Source organism: Ovis canadensis, chromosome 22 (assembly GCF_042477335.2).
Source record: "Ovis canadensis isolate MfBH-ARS-UI-01 breed Bighorn chromosome 22, ARS-UI_OviCan_v2, whole genome shotgun sequence".
Taxonomy (NCBI): domain Eukaryota; kingdom Metazoa; phylum Chordata; class Mammalia; order Artiodactyla; family Bovidae; genus Ovis; species Ovis canadensis.
The window spans coordinates 29,809,652-29,826,884 of record NC_091266.1 but is presented as its reverse complement, the minus strand read 5'-3'; the positions used below and the strand labels follow the sequence as shown (position 1 = coordinate 29,826,884).

General features: G+C 56.7%; 2 protein-coding genes across 3 annotated transcripts; both read right to left on the bottom strand.

Moving 5' to 3' along the window:
• Positions 1–238: 238 nt before the first annotated feature.
• Positions 239–4,553, bottom strand: CYP26A1 (cytochrome P450 family 26 subfamily A member 1). Of its 2 annotated transcripts, XM_069567534.1 has the most exons (8): positions 4,469–4,553; positions 3,624–4,251; positions 3,223–3,447; positions 2,683–2,973; positions 2,436–2,594; positions 1,823–1,957; positions 1,036–1,188; positions 239–775 (listed from the first exon to the last, which is right to left on the bottom strand). In XM_069567534.1, the coding sequence occupies exons 2-8, from the start codon at positions 3,810–3,812 to the stop codon at positions 434–436; spliced, it is 1,494 nt and encodes a 497-aa protein (XP_069423635.1). In that variant the 5' UTR covers positions 3,813–4,251; positions 4,469–4,553; the 3' UTR covers positions 239–433. The 2 variants fall into 2 exon arrangements, with proteins under 2 accessions (XP_069423635.1, XP_069423636.1); XM_069567535.1 differs by lacking the exon at positions 4,469–4,553 and having other exon boundaries at positions 2,683–2,847; positions 3,624–3,919.
• A 1,953-nt stretch (positions 4,554–6,506) lies between these two features.
• Positions 6,507–16,430, bottom strand: CYP26C1 (cytochrome P450 family 26 subfamily C member 1). The gene is made up of 6 exons (XM_069567533.1): positions 16,227–16,430; positions 15,493–15,717; positions 14,730–15,005; positions 13,198–13,356; positions 11,070–11,399; positions 6,507–8,886 (listed from the first exon to the last, which is right to left on the bottom strand). The coding sequence occupies exons 1-6, from the start codon at positions 16,428–16,430 to the stop codon at positions 8,509–8,511; spliced, it is 1,572 nt and encodes a 523-aa protein (XP_069423634.1). The 3' UTR covers positions 6,507–8,508.
• Positions 16,431–17,233: the final 803 nt, after the last annotated feature.

Here is a 17,233-nt window from a genome sequence, read left to right as displayed (position 1 = left end):
CTATTTGGAAAAGCTATAATGGAAAAATTTACTAAATTACCTTTGGACTAACACACACACATATAATATATATTTTCTAATAACTATTAGGAGAAAAAAACAGGTAAGGTTTCTTCTTCCCAGAAAATAGATAGGCACAGATGACAAAGTCATGCCTGTAGACATTAGGAATCTAGTTAAATATATGAATATAAAACCGGTGAGTTTTTTCCCACAGGAATATTAAATGCAAGACAAGCACCTTCAGATTTTATTTTATTTGGAAACTATCCAAATTCATTATTTTAATATTTAAAGACTGCGGTACTGTAGAAGAGACACATAAATATTATAATATACATTTAGAAATTAAATATAATCAAATCAACACGACACTAGGTAAAAATGCCTATGTACACTTCAAATAAGTCTGAGGTCTGGGCTTTCCGGCCCATCAGATTTCCCCCTGGAAACGAGTGAACCTGGCCGGGAGATCATCCACAGGATACACAGTGGGACTCGTTTTCATTGTAGGAGGTCCATTTAGAAGCTGCCAGTCACAATGCCTGGCCAGCTCCACTGTAAATATTTTGAGAAGAATTTTTGCAAACTCTTTCCCTACACAGCTCCTAAGGCCTCCTCCAAATGGAATGAAGCTGAACCTGGATGCATCCTCTGGGTGAGGCAGCAGAAAGCGGTCAGGATTAAATTCCTCCTTGTTGGTGAAGAGATCAGCAACATCATGAGTATCGCAGATACTGTAGATTACATTCCAGCCTTTGGGAATCTGGTATCCCTGCAAAAGATTATGATGCAAAGAGCTAACAAACTGAAACTCAACTGTCAACAGGAAAAAAAAAATCTAACACTTATATCCTTGGCGGAGTTATGAGTTGAAAGAAAAGGAGGAAAGAGAGGTGGAGAGAGAAAAAAACAGACATTCAGGGGCAGAGCAATGTTATCAAAAGAAATGTAAGTCAAAGCACAGGAAACGAATGGAGATTTAAAACTACTACACAAAAGGTAGGGGCGGGTGAGAGAGCACTTTTAACTTACATTTAATTCAAAAGTCTTAAGGGCAACCCGAAACCCTCCTGGAACTGGGGGGTTCAGTCGAAGGGTCTCTTTAATAACACACCCAATGTACTTAAGCTGTTCCAAAATTTCCACATCCAACTTGTTGTCTTGATTGCCTTTGCAAAGTAAACCCTATCAAAACAGTCACACAGAGTGAACGGTTATTCTGCGCTCCAATAAAATCAGCCCAGCAGACGTAAACAGGGCTTAAGTGGCGGCTGGACCCAAAGAGCCTCATGATTCCAGAGTGTGGGGGGAAACAAGGAGCAGCTAGTGACCATTTGCCTCCACCCCTGGGCCCAAACCATTATTTACAATTCCACGATAATGCAGCTCACCAGTTAGAACCACCGAGTTTCTCCCCATCCCCCAGTCCCCACCAAGGCTGCTGGCTGCCACTGTAACCCCCTAGGGGTTCCCCATTCATGCCCTTGAACACACAGACCCAAGAAAGTCTGAAAATCTCCAAGGATCCACCAAAAGTGGAGAAGAAACACAAGGTTGAACCCTGCCAGAGTGGGATCATAGCTCAAGATTCCTTCCTTCTTATTCACACAGTTAATTATCTTTCCCACCATCCAACCCACCCACCCTTGGCCCTGTACTTCCCAGATACTCAAGAAAGGCAGCACACTTAACTATTGGGAACTTGGCTAGAGAGCTGCTGAGGTTTTTAAGCTAATAGCCACCGCCCCCACCCCCCCACCCCCACCTCCACCCCGCCTCAACTCATGCCAACACCCCACCCCACTGCCAGTGCTCCTACCTTATTCTTCAGCTCCTCTCGAACTTTCTGGAGAACATGTGGGTAGAGCCCCAAGTAAGTGATCAGAGATGTAGCTGCGCTGGCCGTGGTTTCATGCCCTCCAAAGAGAAGCTCTGTTGAAGATTGCTTTAATGCCTACAAGTAGATTAAGACCAACGTTTTGACAAGTCTGCATGCAATTTTACAGAGCAACTACTCAAATAGAACTGAGGATTCAGGAGGGAAGATGAGAAGGGCTGAAAGTCGACTGACAGAAAATCCATTTAAACAAAATGCTAAGACCCTTTAGTTCAGCTAGAGCCAGGAAGGCCAGTAAGTTCCCGCTCTCTCTGAAACTCTTAAAGCGTTAGTTGTATTACAGTCACCCAACATTACTCACATCTTGGGAATTCCAACTTTCCCTTTAAAACCTGAAAGGGATGGGCGACGAAGCCTCTCCCCAGAGCTCTGTAGACCCGGTATCTCAACCTCTGGGTCCAGTCCCTGGGGTCTGGGAGGGCTTCTCATTCTGGGAACCTGGGCCCCTCTGCGGGCACTTTGGAGACCCTAGGAACTGCTTTTGGGAAGCCAGGGGATCAAACTCCGCCGTGCCGCTCCTGAAGCTGCAGCTTACCTGCATGTCCAGCCTCTCTCCTCTCTCCCACGAGTGCTCGATCAACAACTGCAGGGCATCTTTGCAGCCCCCGCCCGCCTCCGCCGCCCGCAGCCTGCGGATCTTGGCGCGAATGTTCTCCTCGATGCGCGCGTGGATGAGGTCGCGCGCCTTCAGGCCCTGAGCGCAGAGAGCGCACCGCGGTGAGCGGACGTCCGGATCCCGCGCCCCCGGAGCCCTAGCTCCGAACCCCACAAGGCGCCCTTACCCGGTACAGTCCGCTGAAGGGCACGTCTATGGGCAACGAGAAGAGATTGCGGGTCATTTCCTCGAAGGCCTCTACCAGCTGCTGCTCGTCTTCCCCGCCGCTCGCCACCCGGGACTCGCAGCCCAGCAGGATGCGCATGGCAATGCGGAACATGAGGCGCTTCACCTGGGGGTAGACCAGGAGGCCGCGCTCGCCACAGCTCAGCCATTGCTCCAAGTAGTTGCCCACTTCTTCGGTGATCACTGGCACGTAGCACTGAAGCGCCTCGCGGCTGAAGGCCTGCATGATCACCTGAACTCCGAGGAGGGACGAGTATTAAAGCCAGGCCCCACCCGCCCCTCTTGCCTTCCAGGGTCTCCTTCTAGACATCTACAACCCCACCAGACCCAAGGCACTTCCTGGCTGGGAAAGCTACACTGAGTTTGAGAGGGTCCCAGCCGATGCCTTATGCAGCTGGCGCTCGCCCAGCACCTGTCTGCCCGAACCCCTTACTCGAATCGGGTCCCACTTCCTGTCCAGGAGCCGCCACCCCTCCCTCACCTTCTTGCGCTGCTTGTGCGAGGAATCGTGCAGGTTAGAGAGGCACCCAGAACCCAGGATAGTGCGCACTGACGCGGGCCAGTGGACCGACACCAGCCGGTGCTCTCCGAGCAAAATGCGCCGCACGTTGTCCGCTCCCATCACCCGCACCGTGGGCCGTCCGAACAGATGCGTCTTGTAGATGAAGCCGTATTTCCTGCGCTTCATCTGCAGGAACTTCCTTCGCTGCGAGAGGAAAGCGGAGGAGAGAGGCGGGCGTGAGGGGGCGCCGGGGAGCGCCGAGCCTCCCGCCAGTCCTGATCCTAGCCCCAGTCACCTCCCTCCCGGGGGGCGCTTCAGTGGAAGTCTGGAGCCGCGTCGGGCTCGAGAGAATCGTCCAATCCCGCCCCAGGCTCCTTTACCTGTAGCACCATCTGCAGTGTTTCCCCAAAGAAGGGGAAGCCCATCGTTCCGGGAGGCAAAGGGAGGGCACAGCTGCGGTCCCGGCTGCTCACGCAGTACAAGTCCCAGAGCTTGATCGCGGCCAGGAAGAGCAGCAGCGGCAGCACGAAGGTGCAGAGCGCACTGGCCAGCAGCGCCGGGAGCCCCATGGCGCGCCGCGACCTTCCGCGCCACCTGCCGCCACCCTCAGCGCTCTGAATCCCGCCGCGCGCCCGCTTTATAGGCGGCCCAGGTTGCTGCCCACGTTACCTTAGACAAATTAGTTCACCCAAAGTTCATCTTTAATTGCGGATTGGGCCCCTGGCTCCTCCCCCCGCGAGGCGCTGCCCAAATCTTTAACCGTTTGTTCCGCGCCGAGGCAGAGGCGGCGCCGCGGCGGCTTCTCTCGGAGCGCGCCTCCTGGGGCGCGGGGCTAGGAGCAGCCTGCTGCCCCCATACAAAGTGTGCGGGGCTCCCGGACGGCGGCAGGGGCTCCGGCGAGCGGAAATTCCACGCCCCGGGCTCCCTGGCGGTCTCTTCGGAATCCCTCCCGTCGGAGGTCCCAGCCCAGAGCTGCCTGCACCCGCGGTTTACAGGGCCCCCTTCCACCTGCAGAGGAAGTAAAGGGGAGTGCGTTCAGGGATCTTCAGCTGCCTTGTCCCGCGGGTGAGGAAATTGAGGTCCAGAACGCGGAGCAAAACGCAGGCCTCCTGACTCTTCCAGAGAACCCACAGAAGAGCCCAGAGCCAGGACCCAAGTGAGAGTTGCGGGGATTCACGACCGGCTGACCACTAATTCCCAGCTCCCCAAACCCCTCGAGGCTCACATCATGAAGTCTTGAAAGGTCCTACTTAAAGGTTCAAGAGAGCCTCCAGATCCTCAGGACTCCAGGTGCAACCCTGCTCAAGTCTGAGCTCTGACTCTGACTCCCTAGCCAGGGACTGCAGGGGCAATTCATCTGCGGCTCGGCGGCAAACAGCGTTCTGCAATCCGGCCAAAGCCGGATTCCGAGGGCCCTGGGGTTAGCAGCTCCAGCTAGGCAGAAGGGAAGAGGGCCCTTAAACCTCGCAGGATAAAGACACTGAGATGCAGGAGGATGGATGGAAAGCCCAGATTTGGGGCCCTGAGTCCCGGATCCATCTCTACTTGAATGATCTTGGGCAAGTCACCGCACATCCTTGAGCCCATTTCCTCCTACTTGATGTGGAGGTGACCTTTCCTGACCAGTCTACACCTCCAGGTAGTTGTGAGTTTCCAAAAGGGGTTTATGGTTGCATATACTCTTCCCAGCCCCAGGCTGGGCTATCTTAGGCTAGGCTAAGGTTGCACACACTCTTCCCTACCCCAGGCTAGGCTACCTGGCCAGGGTGACCTGGGCTCTCCAGCTCCCATCGGGCAGAAACCCACCCAGAGGAGAGTGGGTGCTGGGTCCTAAGCCCAGGCCTCTACCGGCCGCTATTAAGAGTGTTGAGAGAATCCTGACTGGGAAGTGGATCTTCTGGCCACTGCCCACCTATGCGATTGGCCGCTCCTGCAGCCACAGCCTGGAGCTCGGACACTGCGAAGAAGCGCACGTGCGCTCCCCGTTTCCAACCCTGTCGAGCCAGGGGGACAGGGTCCGAACTGCCTCGGACCAGTCAGGGCCACTCGCTCCCTCGGTTTCAGCGCTGAACCCACCAGCCGCGCCGAAAACGAAACAACAATGTGTAAGTTTGTTTAAAGCCGAAGAGCGGCTCTCACAGGAGCGAGCCTCGCCTTGGAAAGCGTCCCTTGGAGATGGAAAACACTTTGATCCTGAGAGCTGTTAAGTTAAATACGCGACCTTCCCGCGTGGTCCCCCAACCCGGCGGGTCCGGCAACGTCTGCGGAGTCGCCGGGAGCTCAAGCTCGCAGGAGCTTTCCACGCCTGGCTAGCCCCAGGATGTCTCTCGGAGAATCGGCGGTTCACCGTAACCGTGCACTGGTGTTTCAGAGGTGTTCCGGGGAAGGGTCTCGCCCACAGTCGTTTCTTCAAATGAACTGACAACTGTAAACAGTGACAGACCACTTCGGGGCACCGGCTGGAACCGGGCGAGACGCGCTGGAGGTAATTCTCAGAAACCCCAGGCCCGCCCCTTTCTGGACGGTGCCTCCGGCCGGTGAGCAAAGCAGGCCAGCGGGGGCGTGACCTGGGGCCCAGTCCCAGTCCTCCGGCCTGACCCGCCTGTGACCCCTGCGGGCCGGACCGTGACATCTGAGTGAACTCTGCAGGGCCATCTCGCCAAGTTCAGCGCGCGCCGGGTCACAAGATGAGCGGGGCTTGCCCGCTGGAAATCGCCACAAAGGGGGAAAATGTTTTACTCTGTCTACGATCCAGACCTGCGTGGGCGACCGGGGGAAAGGATTAAATGGGATAGTGAAGAGCACTAAAGTGTATCTTGAAGAGGGGAAGGATCCTCTTGACCAACCCAATAAGAACTTTGATCTAGAAACCTTGCCAGGCTTTCTTGGGTGCTGGTGGGTAGGGAGAAAATAATGTTTCTAAGATGTTTACAAAACAGACTGGTGGTAAGGGTTGGCAGGGGTGGGGAGTAGTTTTTCGCTGGGCAGGGAGGTGAGCTCCTGACTGCGGTCAGCTGAAGCACCCCTCCCCCATTTTTCTCGCTTCAACACTTTCTTCCCTCGTCTTGAGCAGATTCCCACCCCTTCGGTTCTAAACCTGCTGTACTCTCTGGTTGGGGCTCTTCTATCCCCGGACACCCCTGGCTGGTTCCTTCCAAAGTCGAATGCCACTCTGCAGCCCGCAGCAGGCCCAGCAGAGCCGCCAGGCACTCTGTATGACAGGCCTGTTTTATTCTCTCGAAATAGCTCTACCATCATCAGAATTAGTCTTGCTCTTTGTTAGTTTATTTACTGTCTCTTTCCTTTGAGAGCACACCAAGTCCAAGAGGGTAAGAATCGCATCTGCCCCTTCCTCAGAGAATCAGGGGAAGCAAGAGCTCTGATTTTCCTTGAAATGATGAGTCGATGTATCACTGGGAAGTCACAGTAAAACTGAAGCTGCCCTTTCAGAGGCTTATAGTTTAGTACAGACCACACAGCGCGTAAATCAGGCATCTTGGAACCTGCGAGGTCCAGGCTTCTGAGAGCCCCGCCCCATCTATCTCTCCTCAAATCAGAATCACCCCCAAGCCCTGGTCTTCCCACCCCCTCACCCTAGTGGCGCTTCTGGGCTGAGATGTTGTCTCTGCAGCGCCAGGAGCGCCCTGAGGGCAGGCCTCAGATCTACCACTTTCACCGGCTCTATGGCTCTGGCGCCTGCCTGCAGATCCCATGGCGCCAGGGCCTGCGGTGGGTGATGAATTGTTGCAGATGGGGGTTATGACCGTGTCAGTTGAGCTCAGAAGGGCCCGCTGCACTCCTGCTCCTGAACTACTGGGCCCTGCCCAAGCCTGCTGCCTCCCCTTCCCTTCTGGCCCCAGGATCCACCTTAAGCCTAAGGTCAGGAGGGTACTTTCTGGTTCCTTCTGGTTCACTAAGGGGTCAGCTGAGGACTTGGCGGCAACTTCTCTGGCTCACCCATCATGGTTAACTGCTCCCAGCCTGTCCGAAGGTGGGCAGCAGGTTACAGTTAGGAAAAAAGGAGGCTCTTGGTTTAGATTTAAGCACTCTTGGGAACTTTTGTGTTGGAAAGGTCCAGAGTGTCCTTAGGCCAACCTAGGGATCACTATGAAAGGATAAAAGGCCAAGAACTACATGGTGGCCACAGGCCAGAGACTGGAGTAGGGGGTAAGGGATGGGGTGGAGGAGAGCACTGGCTGAGTGGTCTAGTCTCCGGCCTCAGTCTCTCCTTGTAATCAAGGAGGTTGAACCAGGGCGTCCCTACAGTCAGCTGTCATCTTGGAGATAATCGGTAGCTCAGTTCCCTGGGGCTATGCTCAAGAGAGGTTCCAGCAGCCTGGGCCCCAGGCTGTCCAGTTCCTAGCCCCTCTCCGGGTATATGAAGGGCAGGCCTTTCCAGGGAGGGAGGTCTTTCTTGAGTCTCTGCCACCTCGATCCCACTTTCCCACCAAGGAGCAGCTGCCCAGCTAAGCTGCAGCCTTCTCACTCAACTACTGCCAGGAAACGGTTTCTCGGCCTTCCTGTTTTGGGTACAAATACCCCAAACTTCTCTGATTATGTCTCAACCTCCCATGAAAATAATCCAGCCTTAGAATCCTCTCGGTGTACCTATTCTCCCCTCTATAAATGGAGAGATTATATGCGTTCTTGAACTAGGAATTTTTCTTTTAAGAAATCGCCAGTAGAATCCGGCTCTGTTGATCCTGTTTAGAGCCCTGAAAGCGCCCGCAATTCTGGGTTTCTGCCGAGACAGGCAGAGTGGCCAGGGCGCACCTAGCAGAGGCCAGCTGCCTGAGGGCCTTCCGTTGGGCGCCTTCTCAGTGTCTTCCTATGGCCCAAAGCCAGGCCAGAGATGCGCTCCTGGAGTCTCCGCTTCCTCGAGACAGTTCCAGGTCCTCCCTCATTCGACGGCCCAACCGACCCCACCTCCCCACGACCCATGCCTCCTCCCCAGCTTGAATCCTAGGGGAAGTGTTCCCACCATCCCTGCTTTGAAATCCTGGGAAGGGCATAAGAGTCTTGGGCCACTACCTATCCTCCCTAAGGGGGCGAAGTACTGGAGGCACCGTCCCACCAGCCAGGACGCTTCTCCAAGTGCGGTGGGGGTGGCTCACGAGTCTCCTCCCTCAGAGTCGGACACAGAGTTGCGTTCAGGAACCTTTGATGAATGAGAGCGCGCCGGACCCGGCACTGGAGAACGGCAGATGGGCGGTGCCGCAAGATCGCCGCAGCCGCTGGCTAAGCCAGGTTCCACAGCGCAGCAGGTCAGAGGCGTTGCCCATCCTGCGCCGCCGGAGACGCAAGAGGGTGGAAAAAGAGCCGCAGCCCGTCCACCGGGTGCACGATGGGCACGGTCTGCATGGCGGGGAAGGCAGGCGTGGCCAGTTCCCAGCGCGCCGTGCGCACCAGCTCCACAGCGAGCAGCTGGAGCACGGTCTGCGCCAGCTCCTGGCCAAGACAGCTGCGCGCACCGCCGCCGAACGGGATATAATGAAAGCGGCCGGCGGCGCCCCGCGCATCGTCGCCCGCAGTGCCGAAGCGCTCTGGGTCGAAGCCCTCCGGCGGGCTGCGGTACACTGCGGCCGTCTCGTGCGTGTCTCGGATGCTGTACATCACGTTCCACCCCTTGGGGATCTGGTAGCCCTGCGGGGAGGTGAGGAGACCCGCCTGACCACCAGACACCCGGAAACCCAGCCCTAACCGATCCTTCACCCGCGGTTCATCAAACAGGCTTCCAAACCCGCAGGGACGAGCGTCTTAACCGGAAGCTAGGAGACCGCTTTGCATTCCCGTGTTTCAGCTCCTTCTCTGGTGAGCTGTGTGACGTTGGCTACATCATCTCTGAGTCTCAGTTTCTTAAGTGATTAAGTGAGAACAAAAATGCCCATTTTGTTGTTAGGATTCAAATAACGGGTCTGACATATGTACTAGTGGTCAGTGAGTGTGCTCTGCTATTGTTCACTATTTTGTCGGTTTTCTTCTCACATTAGGAGACCTAAATTCGAGTCCTGCATGTACCAGCTGCCTGCGTCAGAGCAATGCAAACGACAGCTTCTTTACAGTCATCTCAATTTTTCAGCTATTTACACTCAACTGAAAACTGCCTCTCTGTACTCACTAGCCATGAGCTGTACATAACCTTCAGATTCAGTAGCCACACTCTGAGAAGGTGCATGTGAGGATTAAATTGTTGGAAGGAAGCTTAAAATGATGAAGGCAGCTTTCATGTTCCCTCAGCTCACCTCTTTTTCAACTATTTCAACTATTCCACTTTTGAGAGGTCTTCCAGCCCCGACTATCCGGCTTCCTCCCTTGAACAGGCTTCAGGAGAGCCTTGCTCTCAACAGGCAAATAGAAAATCTTGGCATCATCAAGGCGTGCCCTCTCCTCTCTAGGCCTCCGTTTTCCCATCTGGAACCTGAAGGATGGCTAAGACCCCTGCCCCTATTCACTCTGGCACCCCAGGCCTGCTCAATGATGTCTGAACTCCAAAATTCAGCATCCCAGACACTGCTGAACACCTCACTAATCCACCTACCTTTGTCTGGACCGTGCCGTCTTGGTGATGTGTGGTCCCCATCTTAACCTTTCACTGCTCCAGTTCAAATGCCAGTTCCCAAAATGTTTTGGTATCATTCAGCTAGAGGTCACTCTCTTCTTCACACCAGTTGGTGATGGAGTTGCTGGCTCTGCCCCCCCTTTCTCTCCACAACAGCGCCTCAAGGGCAGAATCTCTTTCTCTTGTTCAGTTGCTAAGTCGTGTCCGACTCTTTGCCACCCCGTGGACTGCAGCATGCCAGACTTCCCTGTCCTTCACTATCTCCAGGAGTTTGCTCAAATTCACGTCCTTTGAGTCCGTGATGCCATCCAGTCATCTCCTCCTCTCAAACTCTGGCATTCAGTGGGGACACTGGCTGTTTAAGGCAGAGGGGAGAAGGTGCCCACTCTGCCTGGAGCTGCCCAAGGATGGGGCTGGGGGTGGAGGTGGGGGTGCAGTGGCCAACACCCTCAGTTTGGCAGTGTTAGCATTCCCCTCCCCTCCCCTTCCAGTTAAAGCTGGAAGGGACCAAGGCAGCTTCCCTCCAGAGAGCAAACTGAGGCCCAGAGTGAGAAGGGAATTACCCAAGGTCATACAGAGAGAAAGCCAGGCCTAAACCTTAACTTTCTTGCCCAGCTCACGCCAACCTGATCACTACCCATATTTTAATAATCCTGCTTTCCTGGAACCTGGCCTCAGCCAGAACCCTGGACAGGTAGCATTGATTGGTTCCTTTATCTTGTGAGAGAGCCAGAGAAATGGGGTACAGGACAGAGTGGGCAGCTCTTTGTGCCCTACCCAGCCTCACTGGCTGAAAGGGGAGTGCTGGCCAGAGAAAAGGATGATTTTATTCTAAAACTGGCCTCTAATTGAGTTGACTACCCAGACCGCCGTCAAAATCTTTGCAGGTGGCGCTAGTGGTAAAGAACCCACCTGCCAAAGCAGGAGACAGGAGACGTGGGTTCTACCCCTGGGTTGGGAAGATCCCCTGGAGGAGGAAATGCAACCCATTCTACTATTCTTGCCTGGAGAATTCCATGAACAGAGGAGCCTGGAGGGCTACAGTCCATGGGATCGCAGAGTCGGACACGATTGAGGCAATTTAGCACATAGCCCGGGGTTCCTAACCTTGCTTTGCATCCTCAACCTTGGTTTCCGGGAAACGTGATAGGATTCAGCCCATTTTCCAGGAGGCCCGGAGAAAGGAAAAGGAGACAGCGCGGTCCTAACCCCTACCCCACCTCCCAGCGGCCGGCTGCAAGGCGGGGCGGGCGGGCGGCGCACTTACGTCGAGCTCGAAGGTGCGCAGGGCTGTCCGATAGCCCCCGGACACCGGCGGCAGGAGGCGCAGCACCTCCTTGACCACGCAGCCTACGTAGCGCAGGTGGCCCAGCGCCGCCAGGCTGAGGTCGGGCTCGCAACCGCAGTCGGGCGGGGGCCCAGCGCCGCCCCCCGAGGCCGCCGGCGCGCAGCCGCAGGCGCGCCCCAGCCCCTGCGCCGCCAGCTCCTGCTGGATCTTGGCGATGGCTGCGGGGTGCTGCAGGAGTAGCAGGACGAGGGACGTGCTGGCACTGGCCGTGGTGAAGAAGGCGGCGAAGAGGAGCTCCACAGCTGATTCCTGCAAGACAGCCCAGGGGCGCTGTCTCCATTAGCCCGTTCCCGGGCTGTGGTGCAGGGGGCCCCACATTTGCCACTGCGCACAGACCAGAGCGCAGAGTGCTCAGAGACTCGGCTACCTGCGCGGGTCCACGAGTGGACTGAATCCCAAGTCGGCCACTTGGGGAAACCACAGATAGCCTTGGGAGGTTTCCATAGATAATGCCAGAACCTTTTTGGTGTAGTGTTCTTAGTGCTTTAAGTGAATTAATTCATTGGATTCTCACCCGCATTGTGTGTGGCACAGTTTCTGCCTGTTTTACTGAGGCTCTGAGAGGTGCCCAAGGTCCCTACGGTAACCAAGGGCAGTAGTCCGGCCAGGAGTCCAGTGCTCTTAACCACGCAGTGTTACCGACAACGCAGCTGGCCGTCCTGACCGTGACTGCTGTGGAATTGACCAAGGCACCTGCAGCAGCCTGGCACCAAGGTGAGCACCGTGGTCCTCCTCCCGCTTAGTGGCGGTCCCAGTGACTGACCACCGCTTCCCCGTCTGCACTGTCTGGAGGCTTCACCATCCAGGCCCCAGCCTTCACTGCCTGCCTGTGCCCTCCCAACTCCCGGTACGGTGTCTTCCTTCCTGGCAGCAGCAGGTGTGTGTTTACACACTGATGGATATGATCACAGGGTGAGTGTGGACCCCTCCTCTCCAGCAGAGGCTATGTTTGCTCATTGTATAGAGTCTGGCACTGAATAGGTAGAATCTGCTTGTGGAATGAATGAGCTGATCTAAGGCTAACTGCCTGTTCTGGAGAAGATGGGGAGCTGGGACAGAGACCCTGGGGCTCCAGGGTCCTTCCTGACCAGCCAGAACTGAAGATTCCTGGCTAGTGGGTCCCTTCCTGAGAGCCTGGACTGTGTTGTCATGCCCTCTCCAGCTCTGCCAAGGCTTTCTGTACCACTCCCCTTCCCAGCCTAGAACTATTCCTATCCGCCGGCTCCCCCACAACTCACCAGCGCCCTGCTCATCTACTTCTAACCTCTTGACTCTTCCAGACTTCCCAACCACCCAGAAGTCAGGAAAGAGACTGTTAGTCCCATTTTCAAAGAAGACACTCAGGCTCAGTGGCTCAATAGTGGCAAACTGAGTGCCAGAGAAAGGATGGCAGTTGCTTATGGAAGGGATGAAGTGTTTCCATTTCTAACTCCCCTGCCTGCCACCCCCAACCTCTACATTTCTTTTTGGGTTCTCAAGCAGGTGGGCCCAGGGGTCATTCCAAAGCTTCCCTCCTTATTTCCACTGCATGTGTTGTATGCATGCATGGGGGAGAGGGGTGGCAGTTTCTAATTCTCCAGTCGATTCTCAGTGGCAAAACAGACCAGTACCCGAGGTACCAGGTGCCAAGCTGGCTCATGGATGCGTAGATTTGGGGATGAAAGGGGACATTTCAAGGAATTGTGGAATTTGACCCTGAACCCTTAGGGTTTGTAGAGAGAAGGGGTGAAGACAGTGTCACAGGCAGGCAGACAGCAGAGGAGAAAGCATGAAGTGACAGGGAAGTGGGGAAGAGGAGAGCTGTTTGCTGCTGGAAGCTGTAAGGGAGGACCTAGGATTCATGCCTTCGCTTGGCCCAAAGCCACAGAGGTAGGTGGTGCAGCTGAGCCAGGACTGGACCCAGGTCTCCTCTTTCCCTCACCCCGAGGAGTGTCTGTGGCTCCAAGTGGGGCCAAACAGGATGTTGCTCCGTTGTTCCAGGGATTCAGCCTGTGTGTAGAGACCTGCTATACGTGCAAAAGAGGGGAGGAGGAATCCCACCACATACCTTCAGTTCCTGCACTGACAGCTCATGGCCCAGTTCCCTAGTGCTGTGGATGATCCCATCGAGGGCGTCGCCTGGCTCCACAGCAGACTTGTCCTCAAGAAGCTTCTGCGCAATGGCCTCCTCCAGGTGCCGATGCAGCTGGTCCCGGGCCCGAATGCCCTGATGTGTGGGGATCAAAGGGAGTTGGGATAGGAAGGCAGAGGGGGATAGCCCTGGACACCTAACCCCCCCACACACATCTTCCCAGTGCTGGTCCGGCTCTGCTGAAAGCCAGCGTTGACAGATACCCAGCTTAGCTCCACACTGTAGAAGGGACTCAATAAGGCTCAGGAATTTGTCCTTTACCCTCATACACCATTCTCTCTTGATGATCACAAGCCCCTCTTTGGAGCAAGGTAAACAGTTTACTGTCCTCCTAAGGGGAGGATGCTGAGGCTCAGAGAGGTCAAGCAATTGTCCAGGGTCACGCAGCTTCAAGTGTCTGTGCTTGGCAGAGAACTCAGCCTGGGATTTAGCCCACTGCCCTTCCCCTGCATACAGGGGCAGCGGGCAGCAGTGCAGAGAGGAAGGGACACCTTGATGCGCTCAGGAAATCTCTGGCTTAAGGGACACCACTGGAAGTTCTAAACATTAATTAGCCTTTGTAAAGGGGTAGGCAAGAGGGCTGAGGTGGTCCCCCAGAGTTCAGGGAGCAAGCACAGTGAGAAAGCATCTGCCAGGGGAAGCATTTTGAGCACATCAGCTTCTTGTTCGGAAGCCCGGGACGGGGTGGGGAGGTGTCAAATCTTGCCTCTGCCCCTACTAGCTGTGTGATCTTGGGCAAGTCATTTAACCTCTTGGAGCTTCAGTTTCTTCATCAATTAAATGAGAATAATATTTTACAACCTAGAGGATTAAATCAGAAAAATGTACCCTAGGCAATCGGTCCATATATCAGGTCCCTTTACACATAACTATTATTTTTAATTGGGTGAATGAAAACCAGGACATTGGCACAGTAAGAAGCCCCAGATCAGTTGCTCTCTAAGTCCGGCCCATTGCTCTGAAGTTTGAAGAGGCCACGGCTCTCTAATCCGGAAACTAGCGGGCCTGGGGCCGCGGGCGGTGAGCCGACACCCACCCCTCTCCAACCCCGGCTGGCGCCGGCCTGGGCCGGGGGCGTGTCTGCGGCCCCTGCGCTCCCATCCGTTGCCCAGCCACGGGGCTTCCAAAGAGGCGCTGCAGGCCGAGCCTGGAGGCGCCGCTCTGGGGAGGGGCCGGGGCGACTGGCTGGTCTCCTGCCACCGAGACCCAACGTCGGGAAACCCGCGGCTGCTGGGGCTGGAGCTCGTCCCGCCAGGCGTGGTCCAGAGAGGGTGTGTGGCCCGCCCCAGCTCACACAGCAAGTCAGGACAGAGACCAGCCCCAAAGCCCACCGCCACCATGCCGCCTCCCCACACTGGGCAGAACCTCCGTGACCCAGCGGAGGCGATGCCTATGGCGCACCAAGGGAGCCTCGAAGGGAAGGTCTGGGGCGGGCGGGGCGGCAGTACCTTGCGCAGGCCGCTGAAAGGCACATCGAGGGGCAGGGAGAAGAGGTTCTCCACGAACTGCTCGAAGATCCGGGCCAGCTCAGAGCACTGCGCCTCGTCTAGCCGTAGCCCCAGCAGGATGCGCGCGGCCATGCGGAAGGTGAGCGCTTTCGCGGCCTCATAGACAGCGACCGGCCCGCGAGCCGCGCACCAGGAGCGCACCTCCCGCCGCAGCGCCCCCTGCAGGCGAGGCACGTAGCGCTCCAGTGCCGCACGGCTGAACGCTCGAGCCAGGATCTGAGGGGAACACACAGGGTCAGACCTGGCAGCCGTCCGGTTTCCTCTGCTCCACGACTCCAGCGGAGCCAAGAGGCCAATTTTGGCCCCTTTTTCCTCTTCTAAGCGACCCAGACACAAATGTGTTGGGTTTTGCTCTCGCCATTCCCTCTAGTTCTTGTCTGATGTACACAGTGCCTCCTCTCCATCCAGGCTCCAGGGGCCACCTACTCCAGGAAGTCGTCCCTAACACTGAGTTTGAATTTCCATCGGTTCTGGCATCAGAGTCGCAGAAGATCGAAGATGAAAGGATCTTTAAGTCCCAGTCCTGGCCTTATAAGTCGAACCCGGAGAAGGTAAGGGACTACCAACCCAATGCCACTCACTTGTCAGGATTCCTGGTCAGGTTCACAGTGTATCCCTAACACCTCGTCCCGGCCTGGCCCACAGCAGCTGCTCAGAAGCCGCGGGTCCGACCTCCCGACGGCCGCTTCTGTTTGGGGCTCACCTTGCGCCGCTGCCGGTGCGACTCTCCAACCGCGCCGAGCAGTGTGTGCGAGCCCAGAAGGATGTGCGCACTCTGCGGCCACTGGCTACGCACAAGGCGGTGCTCGCCCAGCAGGACTGTGCGCACGTTCTCCGCGCCGCTCACGCGGATCACTGGCCTGCCCAGCAGGTGCGTCTTGAACACCGTCCCGTAGCGCTCCCTGCGGGAGCTGTGGAAGCGCGAGCCCTGGGAGCCAGAAGCGAAGAGGGATGAGGCCGCTGGGCCTCGGCTGCGAAACTAGCCCGGACATCCCAACTGCCTCTTGATAAAAAAAACCTCCTGCTCCAGGCTGGCATCTTATTCTTTACAAAACGGTCTCAAAGGGGCCTCGCGACTGACTACCCTACGGGGATGTACATGCTCCCGTTCCCATTGGTGAGATGAGGCTTAGAATGGGGACCTGAGTGCCAGAGCTCGGGGCTGAAACGCGCCCCTGATTCCCGATTCAATGGTGGCAGGACATAGGGCTCTAGAACCCCTCTGTTCATCCCTGCGTGGCGTCGGGTCTTAGGTTGTGCTGGAGAGAACGCCAGTGACACACGGTCCCTTCGAGGGAGAAGCTGGGTAGAGGGGAGGGCTGTATATGCTCCCTGGAGCCCTGGGCGACAGGAAGAGAATGGATACGAGCCCTGGGAACCTTGAGAGGCAGTGGGGGGACAGAGGAAAAGAAGGTGCGGAAACGACGGACTGCTCACCTGAACTAACCAGTGCAGCGTTTCCCCGAAGAAGGGCCAGCCCATGGAGCCTTTGGGCAGGGGCAGGGCAGAGGCTCGGTCCCGACTCAGCGTCCAGCGGAGCGTCCAGAGGTGCTGCGCCAGGCTGAGTAGCAGGCCCGCGCCCAGGAGCGCGGTGCCCACCGCCCCCAGCACGGACAGGCAGCTCAGCCCCCAGGGTAACATGGCGAGCCTGCGGGGGCCGGGCCACTCCAAGCGCAGGAAGCGCCGGAGCTGCGGCGCGCAGTGCTCACCTGTTCTGTCCGGAAAGGGCCCGGGGGCTTGGGGACCAGAACTGAGATTTACCAGGGGCTTCGCTCTACAAGCAGAGGGGCAGCGGAGGATCGCAGTGACCACGCGCCCTTAGGGAACGTGCCTTCATAGAGACCGGCGAGCTCAGGATTTTTTCCCTGAGTCCGATGGCTCCCGGGCCAAAATGCCACCTCCTTGCGAGGGTGCGGGCTGCCTCAGGACCACTCGCGCCGAGCACCTCCCACCTCCCTGGGTCAGCACTCCTTCGATAGAAGAAGCGAGGGAGGGCAAAGAGAGGAGCAACTCACCAGTTTGCCAACCAGGGCTGCGCTCACCAGGGTTGTGTAGACCCCCGCCCACCTCTCTCTTCTCCAGCCTTTTAACTCTTCTCGGCCTACCCAGGCAACATTTATATAGATACTGGATTGCTCCCTGCGGATTGATCCCGATCCACACGACGTGACGCGCCTCTGCATATTTAAGGCGCTCCACGCAGGGTAATGATTGGAGGCGGTGGGCAGCAGCGCGCTCCCCAGGGGGCTGGTGTGGGGAGTGGCAGCAACTGCTGCGCTACCGCTCAGCCGTGCCGTGCCGGACGCGGATCCTCGGGCGGGGCCTGCGGTTTCGCGCCAAGCACTTCCCGACTCCAAGCAGGAGCTCGGCGAGTGGGCTGACCTAGCGCAGGGAGCTAACGGGGCTCTCTCTAACTTCAGTGCCGGTTCCCAAGGCTCCCACGG